The sequence below is a fragment of the Monodon monoceros genome, unplaced genomic scaffold, assembly GCF_005190385.1.
Source record: "Monodon monoceros isolate NGI ecotype Baffin Bay Population unplaced genomic scaffold, NGI_Narwhal_1 Super_Scaffold_2, whole genome shotgun sequence".
In the NCBI taxonomy this organism is placed as follows: Eukaryota; Metazoa; Chordata; class Mammalia; order Artiodactyla; family Monodontidae; genus Monodon; species Monodon monoceros.
The window spans coordinates 87,263,533-87,281,395 of record NW_021703776.1 but is presented as its reverse complement, the minus strand read 5'-3'; the positions used below and the strand labels follow the sequence as shown (position 1 = coordinate 87,281,395).

The 17,863-nt window shown below is 37.9% G+C and overlaps 2 protein-coding genes across 8 annotated transcripts in view; one reads left to right on the top strand and one right to left on the bottom strand.

The window, feature by feature from the left end:
* The window catches only part of CYREN (cell cycle regulator of NHEJ), a 96,108-nt gene that overhangs the window by 28,097 nt on the left and 50,148 nt on the right, over positions 1-17,863 (top strand). The window lies entirely within an intron of this gene.
* AGBL3 (ATP/GTP binding protein like 3) overlaps positions 15,083-17,863 on the bottom strand; it is an 82,227-nt gene continuing 79,446 nt past the window's right edge. The window contains 2 exon segments of the mRNA XM_029234181.1: positions 15,083-16,924; positions 16,926-17,029. Of these exon segments, the coding sequence (XP_029090014.1) occupies positions 16,772-16,924; positions 16,926-17,029 (257 nt within the window). The 3' untranslated portion in view covers positions 15,083-16,771.

The following is a 17,863-nucleotide window of genomic DNA, read 5'->3' as shown; positions in this document are numbered from 1 at the left end:
GGCTCTCTAGTTGAGGCCCAGGAGCTCAGTAGTTGTGGTGTGTGGGCTTAGTTGCCCTGCGGCATGTGGGATCTTAGTTCTCTGACTAGCGATCGAACCCACGTCCCCTGCATTGGAAGGCGGATTCTTTACCACTGGACCACCAGGGAAGTCCCTAAGGTAATTATTGATAGTTATGAATTTACTGCCATTTTAAACCTTGTTTTCCAGTTGATTTTGTATTTCTTCTTTATTCTTTTCTTTTTGTTTTTCCTTTTGGGGTTTGATGATTTTCTTTTATAATATGCTTTTGCTCTATTCTTTTTGGTTTTTGTGAATATATTTTATGTTTTTGATTTGTGGTTACCCTGATTTTCAAGAATGTTAACCCATTACTATATCTACTTGCTTTAGACTGGTAGTCATATAGGCTCAAATACAATCTCAAAAAAAATCTACATTTTCTTACTTCTCTCCCCCACGTTCTATGATTTTGATGTCCTCTTTTACATCTTCATATTGATCCTTTTGCTATTCATTGTAGTTATAATCACTTTCACATATACAAATTAAAAAAATTTTTTTTTTCTATTTAATCTGTATACTGGCTTATTTAAGTGATTTACTTTCCAGTTGTGTTTATCTCTTTCCTATAGATTCGTCTTTTCTATTTAGAGAAGATCTTTCAATATTTCTTTTAGCATAGGTTTAATATTATTCTAATTTTTTCCTGTCTGAGAAATTTTTTCCCCCCTTTGGATTTTAAATTTTTCTTTCTTTCTTTCTTTCTTTTAACATCTTTATTGGTATAATTGCTTTACAATGTTGTGTTAATTTCTGCTTATAACAAAGTGAATCAGCTACATGTATACATATACCCCCATATCCCCTCCCTCTTGCGTCTCCCTCCCACCCTCCCTATCCCACCCCTCTAGGTGTTTACAAAGCACTGAGCTGATCCCCCTGTGCTATGAGGCTGCTTCCCACTAGCTAGCTGTTTTACATTTGGTATTTATATATGTCAATGCCACACTCTCTCACTTCATCCCAGCTTACCCTTCCCCCTCCCCATGTCAAGTCCATTCTCTATGTCTGTGTCTTTATTCCTGTCCTGCCCCTAGATTCTTCAGAACCTTTTTTTTTTTTTTAGATTCCATATATATGTGTTAGCGTACGGTATTTGTTTTTCTGACTTACTTCACTCTGTATGACAGACTCTAGGTCCATCCACTTCACTACAAATAACTCAATTTCGTTTTTTTTATGGCTGAGTAATATTCCATTGTATTTATGTGCCACATCTTTTTTATCCATTCATCTGTTGATGGACACTTAGGTTGCTTCCATGCCCTGGCTATTGTAAATAGAGCTGCATGAATATTGTGGTACATGACTCTTTGAATTACGGTTTTCTTAGGGTATGTGCCCAGTATTGGGATTGCTATGGTAGTTCTATTTTTAGTTTTATAAGGAACCTCCATACTGTACTCCATAGTGGCTGTATCAATTTACATTCTCACCAACAGTGCAAGAGGGTTCCCTTTTCTCCACACCCTCTCCAGCACTTATTGTTTGTAGATTTTTTGATGATGGCCATTCTGACCGGTGTGAGGTGATACCTCATTGTAGTTTTGATTTGCAATTCTCTAATGATTAGTGATGTTGAGCATTCTTTCATGGGTTTGTTGGCTATCTGTATATCTTCTTTGGAGAAATGTCTATTTAGGTCTTCTGTCCATTTTTGGATTGGGTTGTTTGCTTTTTTGATATTGAGTGCATGAGCTGCTTGTAAATTTTGGAGATTAATCCTTTGTCAGTTGCTTCATTTGCAAATATTTTCTCCCATTCTGAGGGTTGTCTTTTCATCTTGTTTATGTTTTCCTTTGCTGTGCAAAAGCTTTTATGTTTCATTAGGTCCCATTTGTTTGTTTTTATTTCCATTTCTCTAGGAGGTGGGTCAAAAAGGATCTTGCTGTGATTTATGTTATAGAGTGTTCTGCCTATGTTTTCCTCTAAGAGTTTTATATTGTCTGGCCTTACATTTAGGTCTTTAATCCATTTGGAGTTTATTTTTGTGTATGGTGTTAGGGAGTGTTCTAAATTCATTCTTTTACATGTAGCTGTCCAGTTTTCCTAGCACCACTTATAGAAGAGGCTGTCTTTTCTCCATTGTATATTCTTGCCTCCTTTATCAAAGATAAGGTGACCATATGTGTGTGAGTTTATCTCTGGGCTTTCTATCCAGTTCCATTAATCTGTATTTCTGTTTCTGTGCCAGTACCATACTGTCTTGATTATTTTAGCTTTGGAGTATAGTCTGAAGTCAGGGAGCCTGATTCCTCCAGCTCCGTTTTCAGTTCTCAAGATTGCTTTGGCTATTCGGGGTCTTTTGTGTTTCCATACAAATTGTGCAATTTTTTTGTTCTAGTTCTGTGAAAAATGCCATTGGTAGTTTGATAGGGATTGTATGAATCTGTAGATTGCTTTGGGTAGTAGAGTCATTTTCACAATGTTGATTCTTCCAATCCAAGAACATGGTATATCTCTCCATCTGTTTGTGTCATCTTTAATTTCTTTCATCAGTGTCTTATAGTTTTCTGCATACAGATCTTTTGTCTCCTTAGGTAGGGTTATTTCTAGGTATTTTATTCTTTTTGTTGCAGTGGTAAATATGAGGGTTTCCCTAATTTCTCTTTCAGATATATCATCATTAGTGTATAGGAATGCAAGAGATTTCTGTGCATTAATTTTGTACCCTGCTACTTTACAAAATTCATTGATTAGCTCTAGTAGTTTGCTGGTAGCATCTTTAGGATTCTCTATGTGTAGTATCATGTCATCTGCAAAGAGTGACAGTTTTACTTCTTCTTTTCCGATTTGGATTCCTTTTATTTCTTTTTCTTCTCTGATTGCTGTGGCTAAAACTTCCAAAACTATGTTGAATAATAGTGGTGAGAGTGGGCAACTTTGTCTTGTTCCTGATCTTAGTGGAAATGGTTTCAGTTTTTCACCATTGAGAATGTGATGTTGGCTGTGGGTTTTTCATGTATGGTCTTTATTATATTGAGGTAAGTTCCCTCTGTGCCTACTTTCTGGAGGGTTTTTATCATAAATAGTTGTTAAATTTTGTCAAAAGATTTTTCTTCATCTGTTGAGATTATCTTATGGTTTTTATCCTTCCATTTGTTGATATGGTGTATCACATTGATTGATTTGCATATATTGAAGAATACTTGCATTCCTGGGATAAACCCCACTTGATCATGGTGTATGATCCTTTAAATGTGCTCTTGGATTCTGTTTGCTAGTATTTTGTGGAGGATTTTTGCATCTATGTTCATCAGTGATATTGGCCTGTAGTTTTCTTTCTTTGTGACATCTTTGTCTGGTTTTCATATCAGGGTGATGGTGGCCTTGTAGAATGAGTTTGGGAGTGTTTCTCCCTCTTCTATATTTTGGAAGAGTTTTAGAAGGATAGGTGTTAGCTCTTCTCTAAATGTTTGATAGGATTTGCCTGTGAAGCCATCTGGTCCTGGGCTTTTGTTTGTTAGAAGATTTTTAATCACAGTCTCAATTTCAGTGCTTGTGAATGGTGTGTTTATATTTTCTGTTTCTTCCTGGTTCAGTTTTGGAAGGTGGTGCTTTTCTAAGAATTTGTCCATTTCTTCCAGGTTGTCCATTTTATTGGCATATAGTTGCTTGTAGTAATCTCTCATGATTCTTTGTATTTCTGCAGTGTCAGTTGTTACTTCTCCTTTTTCATTTCTAATTCTGTGATTTGAATCTTCTCCCTTTTTTTCTTGATGAGTCTGGCTAATGGTTTATCAATTTTGTTTATCTTCTGAAAGAACCAGCTTTTAGTTTTATTGATCTTTGCTATCGTTTCCTTCATTTCTTTTTCATTTATTTCTAATCTGATCTTTATAGTTTCTTTCATTCTGCTAACTTCGGGGTTTTTTTGTTCTTCTTTCTCTCATTGTTTTAGGTGTAAGTTGGTTGTTTTTTTGAGATCTTTCTTGTTTCTTGAGGTAGGAGTGTATTGCTATGAACTTCCCTCTTAGAACTGCTTTTGCTGCATCCCATAGGTTTTGGGTTGTCGTGTTTTCATTGTCATTTGTTTCTAGGTATTTTTTGATTTCCTCTTGGATTTCTTCAGTGATCTCTTGGTTAGTTAGTAGCGTATTTTTTAGCCTCCATGTGTTTGTAGTTTTTAGTTTTTTTCCTATAATTGATATCTAGTCTCATAGCATTGTGGTCAGAAAGGATACATGATACTATTTCAGTTTTCTTAAATTTACCAAGGCTTGATTTGTGACCCAAGATATGACCTGTCCCGGAGAATGTTCCATCAGCACTTGAGAAGAATGTGTATTCTGTTGTTTTTGGATGGAATGTCTTTTATATATCAGTTAAGTCCATCTTGTTTAATATGTCATTTAAAGCTTGTGTTTCCTTATTTATTTTCATTTTCATTTATTTCAATGCTCTGTCCATTGGTGAAAGTGGGGTGTTAAAGTCCCCTACTATGATGGTGTTACTGTCAATTTCCCCTTTTATGGTTGTTAGCATTTGCCATATGTATTGAGGTGCTCCTATGTTGGTTGCATAAATATTTACAGTTGTTATATCTTCTTGTTGTATTGATCCCTTGATCATTATGTAGTGTCCTTCTTTGTCTCTTGTAATAGTCTTTGTTGTAAAGTCAAATTTGTCTATGAGAATTGCTACTCCAGCTTTCTTTTGATTTCCATTTGCATGGAATATCTTTTTCCATCCCCTCACTTTCAGTCTGTATGTGTCCCTAGGTCTGAGGTCGGTCTCTTGTAGGCAGCATATATACGGGTCTTGTTTTTGTATCCATTCAGCCAGTCTATGTCTTTTGGTTGGAGCATTTAATCCATTTGTATTTAATTACAATACAATTATTGATAATTATTGATTACCAATCAATTGGTAATATAATTAATTAATAATTAGTATAATTACCAATTATATTAATTGTAATTAACATAATCACCAATATAATTATTGGTAATTATTGATATGTATATTTCTGTTCCCATTTTCTTAATTGTTTTGGGTTTGTTTTTGTAGGTCTTTTCCTTCTCTTGTGTTTCCTGCCTAGAGAAGTTCCTTTAGCATTTGTTGTAAAGCTGGTTTGGTGGTGCTGAATTCTCTTAGCTTTTGCTTGTCTGTAAAGGTTTTAATTTCTCCATCGAATCTGAATGAGATCCTTGCTGGGTAGAGTAATCTTGGGTGTAGGTTTTTCCCTTTCATCACTTTAAATATGTCCTGCTAGTCCCTTCTGTCTTGCAGAGTGTCTGCTGAAAGATCAGTTGTTAACCTTATGGGGATTCCCTTTTATGTTATTTGTTGCTTTTCACTTGCTGCTTTTAATATTTTTTTTTGTATTTAATTTTTGATAGTTTGATTAATATGTGTCTTGGCGTGTTTCTCTTTGGATTTATTCTGTATGGGACTCTCTGCACTTCCTGGACTTGATTGACTGTTTCCTTTCCCATATTAGGGGAGTTTTCCACTGTAATCTCTTCAAATATTTTTTGAGCCCCGTTTTTTTCTCTTCTTCTTCTGGGGCCCCTATAATTTATTTATTTATTTATTTAATTTTTTAAAAAAAATTTATGGCTGTGTTGGGTCTTCGTTTCTGTGCGAGGGCTTTCTCTAGTTGCGGCAAGCGGGGGCCAATCTTCATCGCGGTGCACGGGCCTCTCACTATCGCGGCCTCTCTTGTTGTGGAGCAAGGCTCCAGACGCGCAGCCTCAGTAACTGTGGCTTATGGGCCCAGTTGCTCCGTGGCATGTGGGATCGTCCCAGACCAGGGCTCGAAGCCGTGTTCCCTGCATTGGCAGGCAGATTCTCAACCACTGTGCCACCAGGGAAGCCCCGCCCTATAATTTAAATGTTGGTGTTTTTAATGTTGTCCCAGATGTCTGTGAGACTGTCCTCAATTCTTTTCATTCTTTTTTCTTTGTTCTCTTCTGTGGTAGTTATTTCTACTATTTTATCTTCTAGGTCACTTATCCATTCTTCTGCCTCAGTTATTCTGATATTGATTCCTTCTAGAGAATTTTTAATTTCATTTATTGTGTTGTTCATCATTGTTTGTTTGCTCTTTAGTTCTTCTAGGTCCTTGTTAAACATTTCTTGTAGTTTCTCCATTCTATTTCCAAGACTTTTGATCATCTTTACTATCTTTATTCTGAATTCTTTTTTAGGTAGACTGCCTATTTCCTCTTCATTTGTTTGGTCTGGTGGGTTTTTGCCTTGCTCCTTCATCTGCTGTGTGTTTCTCTGTCTTCTCATTTTGCTTAACTTACTGTGTTTGGGGACTCCTCTTTGCAGGCTGCAGGTTCGTAGTTCCCATTGTTTTTGGTTCTGCCCCCAGTGGGTAAGGTTGGTTCAGTGGCTTGTGTAGGTTTTCTGGTGGAGGGGACTGGTGCCTGCGTTCTGGTGGATTAGTCTGGATCTTGTCTTTCTGGTGGACAGGTCCGCATCCAGTGGTGTGTTTTGGGGTGTCTGTGACCTTAGTGTGATTTTAGGCAGCCTCTCTGCTAATGTGTGGCGTTGTGTTCCTGTCTTGCTAGTTGTTTGGCATGGGTTGTCCAGCACTGTAGCTGGCTGGTCGTTGAGTGTAGCTGGGTCTTAGTGTTGAGATGGATATCTCTGGGAGAGTTTTCGCCGTTTGATATTACGTGGATCTGGGACGTCTGTGGTGGACCAATGCCCTGAACTCGGTTCCCTCACCTCAGAGGCACAGGCCTGATGCCTGGCCGGAGCACCAAGACCCTGTCATCCACACGGCTCAGAATAAAAGGGAGAAAGAAAGAAAGAGAGGGAGGGGGGGAAAAATAAAATAATTAAAATAACAAATAAAAAAATAGTTATTAAAAATAAGAAAAATTAAAATGTAATTAAAAAAAAGAAAGAAGAGAGCAACCAAACCAAAAAACAAATCCACCAATGATAACAAGTGCTAAAAACTATACCAAAAAAAAAAAAGAACAAAAAACCGCACAGACGGAACCCTAGGACAAATGGTAAAAGCAAAGCTATACAGACAAAAGCACACAAAGAAGCATACACATACACAGTCACAAAAGGAGAAAAAGGAAAAAAAAAATACCATTGCTCCCAAAGTCTACCGCCTGAATTTTGGGATGATTCGTTGTCTATTCAGGTATTCCACAGATGCAGGTACATCAGGTTGATTGTGGAGATTTTATCCGCTGCTGGGAGAGGTTTCCCTTTCTCTTCTTTGTTCGCACAGCTCCTGGGGCTCAGCTTTGGATTTGGCCCCGCCTCTGTGTGTAGGTCGCCTGAGGGCGTCTGTTCCTGCTCAGACAGGACGGGGTTAAACGAGCAGCTGCTTCCGGGTCTTTGGCTCACTCAGGTGCGGGGGAGGGAAGGGTATGGAGTGCCGGGCAAGCCTGCAGTGGCAGAGGCCAGCATGTTTTTGTAACAGCCTGAGGCGTGCCATGTGTTCTCCCGGGGAAGTTGTCCCTGGATCATGGGACCCTGGCAGTGGCGGGCTGCACAGGCTCCCGGGTGGAGAGGTGTGGAGAGTGACCTGTGCTTGCACACAGGCTTTTTGGTGGCTGCAGCAGCAGCGTTAGTATCTCATCCCCGTCTCTGGGGTCCGCGCTGATAGCCGTGGCTCGCGCCCATCTCTGGAGCTCCTCTAGGCAGTGCTCTGAATCCCCTCTCCTCGTGCACCCTGAAACAATGGTCTTTTGCCTCTTAGGCAAGTCCAGACTTTTTCCCGGACTCCCTCCTGGCTAGCCGTGGTGCACTAGCCCCCTTCAGGCTGTGTTCACGCAGCCAACCCCAGTCCTCTCCCTGCGATCCGACCCAAGCCCGAGCCTCAGCTCCCAGCCCCACCCGCCCTGGCAGGTGAGCAGACAAGCCTCTCAGGCTCGTGAGTGCTGGTCGGCACCCATCTTCTGTGCAGGAATCTGCTTTGCCCTCTGCACCCCTGTTGCTGTGCTCTCCTCCACGGCTCCGAAGCTTCCCCCCTCCGCCACCTGCAGGCTCTGCCCGTGAAGGGGCTTCCTAGTGTGTGGAAACCTTTCCTCCTTCACAGTTCCTTCGCAGAGGTGCAGGTCCCATCCCTATTCTTTTGTCTGTTTTTTTTTTTTGCCCTACCCAGGTACGTGGGGAGTTTCTTGCCTTTTGGGAAGTCTGAGGTCTGTTGTCAGCGTTCAGTAGGTGTTCTGTAGGAGTTGATCCACATGTAGATGTATTTTTGATGTATTTGTGGGGAGGAAGGTGATCTCCATGTCTTACTCCTCCACCATCTTGAAGGTCCTCCTGTCTAAGAAATTCCTGATCCCTTCTATTCTAAATTATAATCTTGCTGGGTAGAGTATCCTAGGTTATAGGGTTTTCCCTTTCAGGACTTCGAATATATCCTGCCACTGCCTTCTTGCCCACAGAGTATCTGCAGAGAAATCAGCTGATAGCCTTATGGGAGATTCCTTGTAACTGACTCTTTTTATCTTGCTGTCTTTAGAATCTTTTCTTTATCTTTTAACTTTTGCCATTTTAATTATGCTATGTCTTGGTGTGGGTCTGTTTGTGTTCATCTTGTTTGGGACCCTCTGTGCTTCCTGTACCTGGATATCTGTTTCCTTCTCTAGATTTCAGGAAGGTTCAGCCATAATTTTTTTCACATACATTTTTGATCCCCTTTTCTCTTTCTTCTCCTTTTGGCATCCCTATTATGCATATATTGGAACACTTTATATTATCCCATGGGTCTCGTATACTGCTTTTTTTAAATTTGTCTTTCTGTCTGCTGTTTTGATTGAGTGATTTCCATTATTCTATCTTGCAGATCAATTATTCCTTCTTCTGCATTATTCAGTTTGCTATTTTATTGCCTTTAACTCAGCTTTTGTCTTGGCAAATGCATTTTCTAATTTTACTTGGTTTCTCTTTATAGTTTCTAGTTCCTTTTTACAGTAATCTGCATTTCTATCAATAGCCTTTCTTAATTCCTTCAGTATTTTTATTATCTCCTTTTTGAACTCAGAGTCTAATAGACTAGATAGATCTATTTCATTGTTCTTTCAGGGTAAATTCTCTTGATATTTTAATTGGGAGTGGTTCCTCTGCTTCTTCATTTTACTTATAGTCCTCTGACTCCGTGAGTTTAGAAGAAGCAAATATCTATTGTGGTCTTGAATGGCTGTTTTTATGTGGGAGCATCCTGTGTAGCTTGCATGAGTCTAATATTTTAGGTTTGAGGGCTGTTTTTAAATTTTTTCCGATATTATAGCTTGTTTTTTTTCCTCTTAACAGGGTCTTTCAAAGGGCAAACGCTGTTATTTTGATAAATTCCAACTTATCAAGTTTTCTTTTATGGATCATGCTTTTTGTCCAGGTCTAGATTCTGAAGATTTTCTTTCTTACTAAAAGTTTTATAGGTTCATGTTGTGCAGTTAAGTCCATGATCTATTTTGAGTTATTTTTTTGTTTAAGGTATGAGTTTAGGTCAAGGTTCATTTTTTTGGCCTGTGGATGTTTAATTGCTGCAGCAACATTGGTTAAACAGGCTTTTTCTGCTCCATTGAGTTGCTTTTGCTTTTTTGTCAAAACTAGTCAAGGATATTTGCATAGGGTCTATTTCTTGGTTCTTTATTTGGTTCCATTGATGTGTATGTCTGTTCCTCTTCCCATACTATATTCTCTTAATTATTGTAGCTATATTAAAGGTCTTTAAATCAGATAGACTGATTCTTTCCATGTTATCTTTCTTTTTCAAAATTGTTTTTGCTATTTTAATGCCTTTGTATATATATTTTAGGATAATCTTTTCTATATCTACAAAAAATCTTGGTGGGATTTTGATAGGAATTACATAAAACTTGTATATCAATTTGGGAAGAACTGACATCTTTACTCAGTTGGGTTTTCTAATCCATGAACATGCTGTGTGTGTCATTTTTCTGTTTTGAATTTCATCTCTTTATTATTCCCTTCCTTTTACTTGCTTTGGGTTTATTTTGCTCTTCTTTTTATAGGTTCTTACAGTTGGAGCTTATTGGTTTGAGATTTTTCCTCTTAATGTATGTGTTTAGTTCTATAAATGTCCTTCCCAGCCCTGCTTTAGCTGCATCCCACAAATTTTGATACATTGTCTTCATTTTCATTCGTTTCAGTATGTTTTTATTTCCTTTGAGACTCATGAATTGACTCATGAATTGTTCATAAGCATGTTGTATAATTTTCAAGTGTTCATGGGTTGGTTATCTTTGTGCATTGATTTCTAGTTTGATGCCATTGTGGTAAAAAAATATGATTTATATGATTTAAATTCTTTTAAATATGTAGAGGCTTGTTTTACAGCCAGGATATAGTCTATCTTGATATATGCTGCATGCATACTTGAAAATAATGTATATTCATCTATTACTGAGTGGAGTACACTATAAACGCAAATTAGATTTTGTTGGTCAGTGGTGTTGAATTCTTTTACATCCTTATTCCATTTCCATCTAGTGATTTGATCATTTGTGGATTTGTCTATTTCTCCTTTCAGTTTCTGCTTCACATATTTTGTAGTTCTATAGTTTTGTGCATACACATATAAGATCACTATGTGTTCTTAGTTGGTTGACCTTTTTATCGTTGTATAATGTCCCTCTGTCTCTGGTAATTTTCTTTGCTCTGAAACCCACTTCATCTTATATTAACATAGTCACTCCTGCTTTCATTTATTGTTTTCATGATATATTGTCTTCTATCCTTATACTTTCAGCCTGCCTACACTGTCATATTTGAAATGAGTTTCTTGTGGACTGCATATCACTGGGTAATATTTTTAAATTCACTCTTCTAATCTCTGTCTCTTAATCGTTATATTTAGACCATTTACATTTAATGTAGTTATTGTTATCTTAGGACGTAAGCCTGCCTTTTTGTTTTGTTTCTGTTTGTTCTCAGGTTTTTCTCATTGTTTTCTTTTTCCTGCCTTCCTGTGAATAATGTGAATATTAGGGGGAATTCCATTTTTATTTATCTATAGTGTTTTTGAGTGTATCTTTTTGAATAGGTTTTTGAGTGGTTACTCTAAATATTACATAACATATGGATAACTTATATCTCATGGTGTAATTTTACCAGTTTGAGTGGAGTGTAGATATCTTACCTCCCTTTATCTCCCTTTACCTTCTAATATTTATATTTGTCTTAAATATTTCCTTTACATACATTTAGAACCATATCAATGTTATAATTTTTGCTTCAACCATCAAAATATTTTACAAAACTGAAGAAGAGCAGGAAATCCCATTATATTTACCTGTACATTTGCTCAGTATGTTATTTATTTCCTGATGTTCCTCCTTTAATTATTTTCTATCCGTTGAGAAAAATTCCATTAGCCATTCTTTTAGTGTGGGTCTTTTAGTGAAAAATTCTCTTAGTTTTCCTTCATCTCAGCGTTTCTTGAGTTCTCCTTTATTTTTGCTGGGTGTAGGATTATGGGTTGACAGTTCCTTTCTTTCAATAATTGAAAACATCGTGCCACTTCTTCTAGCCTCCATAGTTTTTTTAAAATATTTATTTATTTATGTACTTGGCTGTGCCAGGTCTTAGTTGTGGCACGTGGGATCTTTGTTGCCACGTGCAGGATCTTCACCGCAGCATGCAGACTCTTAGTTGCGGCATGTGAACTCTTAGTTGTGGCATGCATGTGGGATCTAGTTCCCTGACCAGGGATTGAACCTGGGCCCCTTGCATTGGGAGCGTGGAGTCTTAACCACTGGACCACCAGGGAAGTTCCATAGCCTCCATAGTTTTTGATGAGACAGATTGTTTTCCCCTATAAATAAGGTGTCATTTTTCTCTGGCTGCTCCGAGAGTTTTTCTTTCTCTTTAGTTTTCAGAAGTTAAATTTTGGTGTATCTGGACTTCCCTGGTGGTGCAGTGGGTACGATCTGCCTGCCAATGCAGGGGACATGGGTTCAGTCCCTGGTCTGGGAAGATCCCATGTGCCGCGGAGCAGCTAAACCCATGCACCACAACTGCTGAGCCTGCGCTTTAGAGCCCATGAGCCACAACTGCTGAGCCCAGGTGCTGCAACTACTGAAGCCCGCATGCCTAGAGCCTGTGCTCTGCAATGAGAAGCCCATGCACAGCAACAAAGAGTAGCCCCCGCTTGCCGCAACTAGAGAAAGCATGTGCGCAGCAACAAAGACCAGCACAGCCAAAAAAAAAAATTTTTTTATTTGGTATATCTTGGCATGGATTTCTTTGAGTTTATCCTGTTAGTGGTTTGCTCAGCTTTTTGATCTGTAGGTTTATGTCTCTTGCCAAATTTGGAGTACCTTTGAGTACCTTCTCAGCCTTGCTCTTTTCTTCTCTCTTCCTGGGACTCTGATAATATGAATGTTAGATCTTGTTTTATAGTCCCACAGGTCTCTGAGGCTCTGTTCATTTTATTTCCAGTCTGTTTTCTCTCTGATGTTCAGGTTGGGTTATTTCTGTAGTTCTATCTCTTCCAGTTCATAGATTCTTTCCTCTGTCCCGTCAATTGTGCTGTTGAGTTCAGCCACTGAGCTTTTAATTTCAGTTACTGTATTTCTCCATTCAAAAATTTCCCTTTGGTTATTACCTTCTATTTCTTTCTTTCCTTCTCTGTCTACCCGCCCCCACTTTTTTTTTTCCCCACTGAAGCTTTATATTTTCTTTCATTTGTTTCAAGTGTGTTTGTGTTTGTTGAAGCATTTTTTATCATGACTGTTGTAAAAATCTTTTTCAGAAAATTCTGTCGTCACTGTCATCTCATTGTTTGCATTTACTGATTATTTTTTCTAATCAATTTTAATCTTCCTGGTTCTTGGTATGATGATTTATTTCTGATTAAAACATGGATATTCTCATATTATGTTATGAGACTCTGGATCTTATTTAAACCTTCTGTTTTAGCTGACTTTTTGTAACTCTGCTGTAGCAGGGGTGAGACCTCATTACTGACAGATAGAAGCAGAAGCCCAGATTCCCCACTTGGACTCCACTGACACCAGAGGGGAGGAGCTTCTCATTCCTGCTGGACAGGTGTGGGAGTTTCATTTCCCCACGTAGCCTCCACTGATACTGTGGTCGAGGTGGTCTCATCACTGCTGGGCATTGGTAAAAGTTCTGACTCTCCACTAGATCTACTCTGACACCACCATAGTAGGGAGGGGGAAAGACACCTCATTTTTGTCCAGTGGGTGTGGAAGTCTAGGCTCCCCACATGGTGTCCAATGACACCCTGGGGCGGGGGTCTTTACAGGCCAGTGGGGATGAAAGTCCTGACTTGGTACTTGCCCTTCTTTGACACTACCTACAAGGGGGGTTGAGAGGCCTCATTATAATCTTATAAGAGTGGAAGTCTAGACCTCTCCCTCTGCTTCTGCTTATGTGGGTGGGAGTGGAGCCAGTGTTTATCCGTAGTGTTTGGCTGGAGTAGTGCAGTTTTTATCTAAATGTTTTCTATTTTGGTAGGTCATCCTTTTCCTGGTAGGTCTTTTGGTATAATGCAGGCTTTTATTGTCTTTCTTTTTTTCTTGGTCTGTGTCCATTGGTGTTTCTATGTTGGTGGCTTCTTCAGCTCCAGTTCTTGGATATATGAGGCAAAAAGAAAACCCAGGCCACTCACCACTGTGTTACCATTCTTTGGCTCTTGAGGTCCCTAGCTAGTCTACCTTCTTTTCCCCACCTTTCAGAGTTATCTTATGTTTGTTTTATATGTAATGTCTAGGGTCTTTAATTGTTTTTAGTGAAAGAATAGGGAAAATACATTTACTTCATCTTCCTGGAAGTGAAAGAACTCTCCAATTTGAAAATTCTCAAGAATTTTCATCATTCCCAGATGGAATACCAAACATGAGATTTATTCCTCCATGTTTGACCTCTGACCAATGTTTGATCAGAGATACATTTAAGAGATGTAAATCATTTTGCTAATATGCTATTGATTAGTAATCCACCTATATATACCCTATTAATTTTCACATAAGAACAAAACAGTTTAAGTTCCAGTCTTATAATTATATTCAGATTTTATGTCCTTAAGCATGATAATTCTGCAGGCTGTTTCAATAAGTTAAGTAGTCTTTCTTTAGTCGAAACTTGGATTGATGCCTAAAATGGTTTAGCAAAGGTGTGATCTTTTCATTCTTTGCTTATTCTTACTCTACCCTGTAATCATGTAATAGTATGTCAGTGTGTTGAGCCAGTCAGGTAAAGGATATAGAAAACAGAGAAAAGGCAGCCATAAAGAAATAAGTTGTAAGAGCAAAAAATATCAGTTTTGATGATGTTAAATATGTAGTGAGATCATCTGTTAAGAATGGTTTTGCTTTTGGCTTTCCTAATTTTTCTTATTTCCACCTATACCTATATTAGATACTTCTGGAAAGTGTCCAGCCCAGGCAAAATTTTCCCTTCCTGGGAACTGCCTCTAGAGCCACAAGGGTAAGGGCTTCAGTCAGCCATGTTTGCAACTATTTGACCTCTACCCACTGGAATAGTTGCCAGTCGGATTATCTTTCCTATAATTTAGAATCGGGAATGACGGGTAGTGAGTCTTTTAAGTGAAACTGCTGTAGGGTACAAATTTGTGAGTCAGGGGTGTGAAGACTTCTCTGCAGAGAGAGAAAAGCAGAGACTGAAGACGGATAGCTTTCCATTCCCAGTTCCAGGCCTTTCCTGAATCGTGCCTGAATTCATTCTCTCCCTTATTTCCATGAATAGCCTTATATTTTCTTACAATTCTTCCCCCCTACCCTATGTTATGCTTTTTGATTAAGCTAGCTTGAATTATTTTGTTACATGTAACCAAAGAGTTCTTAATAAAGACTACCATTTATTTACACCTTCAGGTTCCGGCCAGGCCACAATGAGTACATGTCTAGGTTCAAAGTATATAAGGAATCTCTTGTGAAGATAATGCCTAAAAATCAAGCGATGGCCGAATTGTCACCTCTCAGAACCCTTGCTTATATCCAGATTCTCAACTCCTCAGTTTCTTTGCCTAGGTCCATTGTATTTTGTTATTAAGTTTCTGATTTTTGATTTTGCTGATATTATCATACTTGATCCCTTGTTTGCCTGTACTGTTTGCTTCTCTCGTATCAGCTGACCTATTATATTCAGTTTCTTTCAGGCACTGCCTTCTCCAGCATGATAGCTACCCCATCCCACTAGAAACTGCCACCAATTGCCTATTTTTGTAGTTTTTATTGACTTTGATGATTATACAGCAAAGAAATAGGCATTAATAAAAATTTAGAAAAAAATCAGGAAGAGGAGTATCATACTCTGCCAATACTCTTTCAATGGTTACGATAATCACTGTTGAGAATATGTACTTCCAAAGTTTTTTCTAGGTATATATGTGTTTGAGTATGTACAGTATGCACACATTAAATATATATACATCATATATAAATGCAACCATACCAAATCAAACTGGTCTGCAGCTTTTATTCACTTATATATTGTGAACATCATTTCATGTTAAAATATACACTGATATATTTAATAGTTACATAATCTTTCACTTTATGGATGTACTATAATTTATTTAAGCAATCTTCTGTTGTTGGACATTTAGATTCATTTTTCTTTTTCTTTGGCTCTTATAAGCAATACTGAAATGAACATCACTACAGAAATCTTCGAGCCCTTTCCTAGGTTTTTTTCCTTAGGATCAGTTTCTAAAAGTGGAATTTCTTAGTCAAAACGAATGTAGATATTACGGATTTTTCATATATTGTTGGATTGCCTTCCAGAACTTGTACCCATTTATATTCCAACAATCAGTGAATGAATTCTTCCATTGATAGACAAAAATGAAGAGAATTTCATTATTGTTTTAATTTTCGCTCCTTGGATTTAAGTGAGATCGAACATTTTAAAATGATCATTGGCCATTTTTTTCTTCTTTCCTTTTGTGAATTTCTGGTTCATAGCCTTTGCCCATTTTCCTATTAAAATATTCATAATTTTATCATTGATTTGTAGGCAGTCTTTGAATATTAAGTATATTGGTCCTCTGTTTTTCATTTATATTATGAAGAGAAATGTCAAAGCATACTGATGAAGGACTCTGCAGTCAAAATGTCTAGTTAGGGTTGAATCCAATTGCTCCCTATTGTCTGTGTGACCTTGAACAAATTGCTTACCTTTTGTACTTCAATTTCCTTATGTGTAGAATGTAAAATGTGTTTGTGTGTGTAAACACAGAATAGTGTGTAGCACGTAGAAATACTTCATCAAAATTTGTTGATAATATTAGTATTATATTTATCGTTTTCAGCTTGTCATTGTCTTACTTTTATTTATATGAGTTTCCTTTTGGCCTTAGTGATGGTTCTTTTTTATAATCTTGAAAAGAAATCTGGTCTTATCCTTCCTGCTTTCCTCTGAATATCAATAAGCTGAAGTAGCTCCGGTTAATTATTTCTATTTCCGGTTGCCCCCTAGGATTATAAAGTTTAAACACACCTAAGAAATTTCAAGTCAGGCTGTGGTCATACTTTATTAATGCATACTTTATTCATAGATCCAAATTAATGAGTGGTTTCATGTAAACAAACAATCAAATAAGGTCTGAAAACCTACTCCTTCACATATCCAATGTTTTCTTAAGGCTTTGGGCCTTTCTCCCTTTGTCAGACATGGTGTAGCTGCCAGTATTTTTAAAAGCCTATGTTTGTTGCTTAGGATAATGAATTTAATAAGCCTTGTTTCCTTATAAAAGAGCATATGTATTAAATAGCTAAGAATGACAAAATTGTATTGACTTATGTTGGATTTGAAAGTTGGTTCTTGGATTGAGTATCTGTTTTCTCTGAGTAGTTTGCACATTTTTAGTGCTTTTCATGATGGGGAGCAAATACTGCAATATTTCTTGAGTTTCAGCTATTTTTTTTATCCCTGTAGATTCTTTTTTCATCATCTGTCCAGTTTACTCCAGGCTTCTTGCTTTGGAAAGATGGACGTTCTTTCATGTTGCTTTTTAAGTTGTACTGCAGATCTGGGGAGCAACCATAAAAATATGTATAGATATATAAACTGAATTGATTAAGCAATTACATATTGAGCATTATCTGCCAAGCATTCTATCTAAAAATTCTTATCCATCTGAAGCTTATACTTTAATTATGAGGCAGAAAATAAGCAAACAAATAAGCTATCTATGTCAGATAATAAAAAATTTACGGGAGAAAATAAAGCTGGGAAGGGGAATAGAGAATTCTTGGGGGAGGGGCTGACTTCTGTTCTTAAAAAGGTGTTCAGAGAAGGCCTCCCTGTGAAGCTTCCACGTCAAAGGAGTTAAGGAACGAGACAAGCAGTCAAGCAGTCAATCAGAGGGAAGAGCGTTCTAGGCAAGGGGAATAGTAAGTGCAAAGGCCCTGAGCTAGGAGCATGTTAGTGTGTTCAAGGAACACCAAGATGGGACAAGTGACTAAAGCAGAATGAACAAAGGGAAAGATATAAGGTAATATGAGCTCAGATAGGTAACTTGGACTTAGTTCACATAAGGCCTCACAGGCCATTATAAGGATTTTGATTTTTACTGAGTGTGAAACAGGGAGCCACTGGAAGTCTTTGAGGAGTGTCACATCTGAGATTTGCTCTAAGAGGATCATGCTGGTTGATGAGTTGAGAACAGATTGAACAGGGGTAAGGGTAAACAGGCAGGGAGATCTCTTAGAAGGCTACTGAAATAATTTAGGAGAGAGGATGGTAGCTTGGACCAGGGTGGTGGCAGTTGCCGGAAGGGTGAGAAGTGAGGGGGGCAGGGAAGTATCCTGAATATATTTTGGGATTTTCTAATGACTTAGATGTGGGGTGAGAAAAGAAGAGT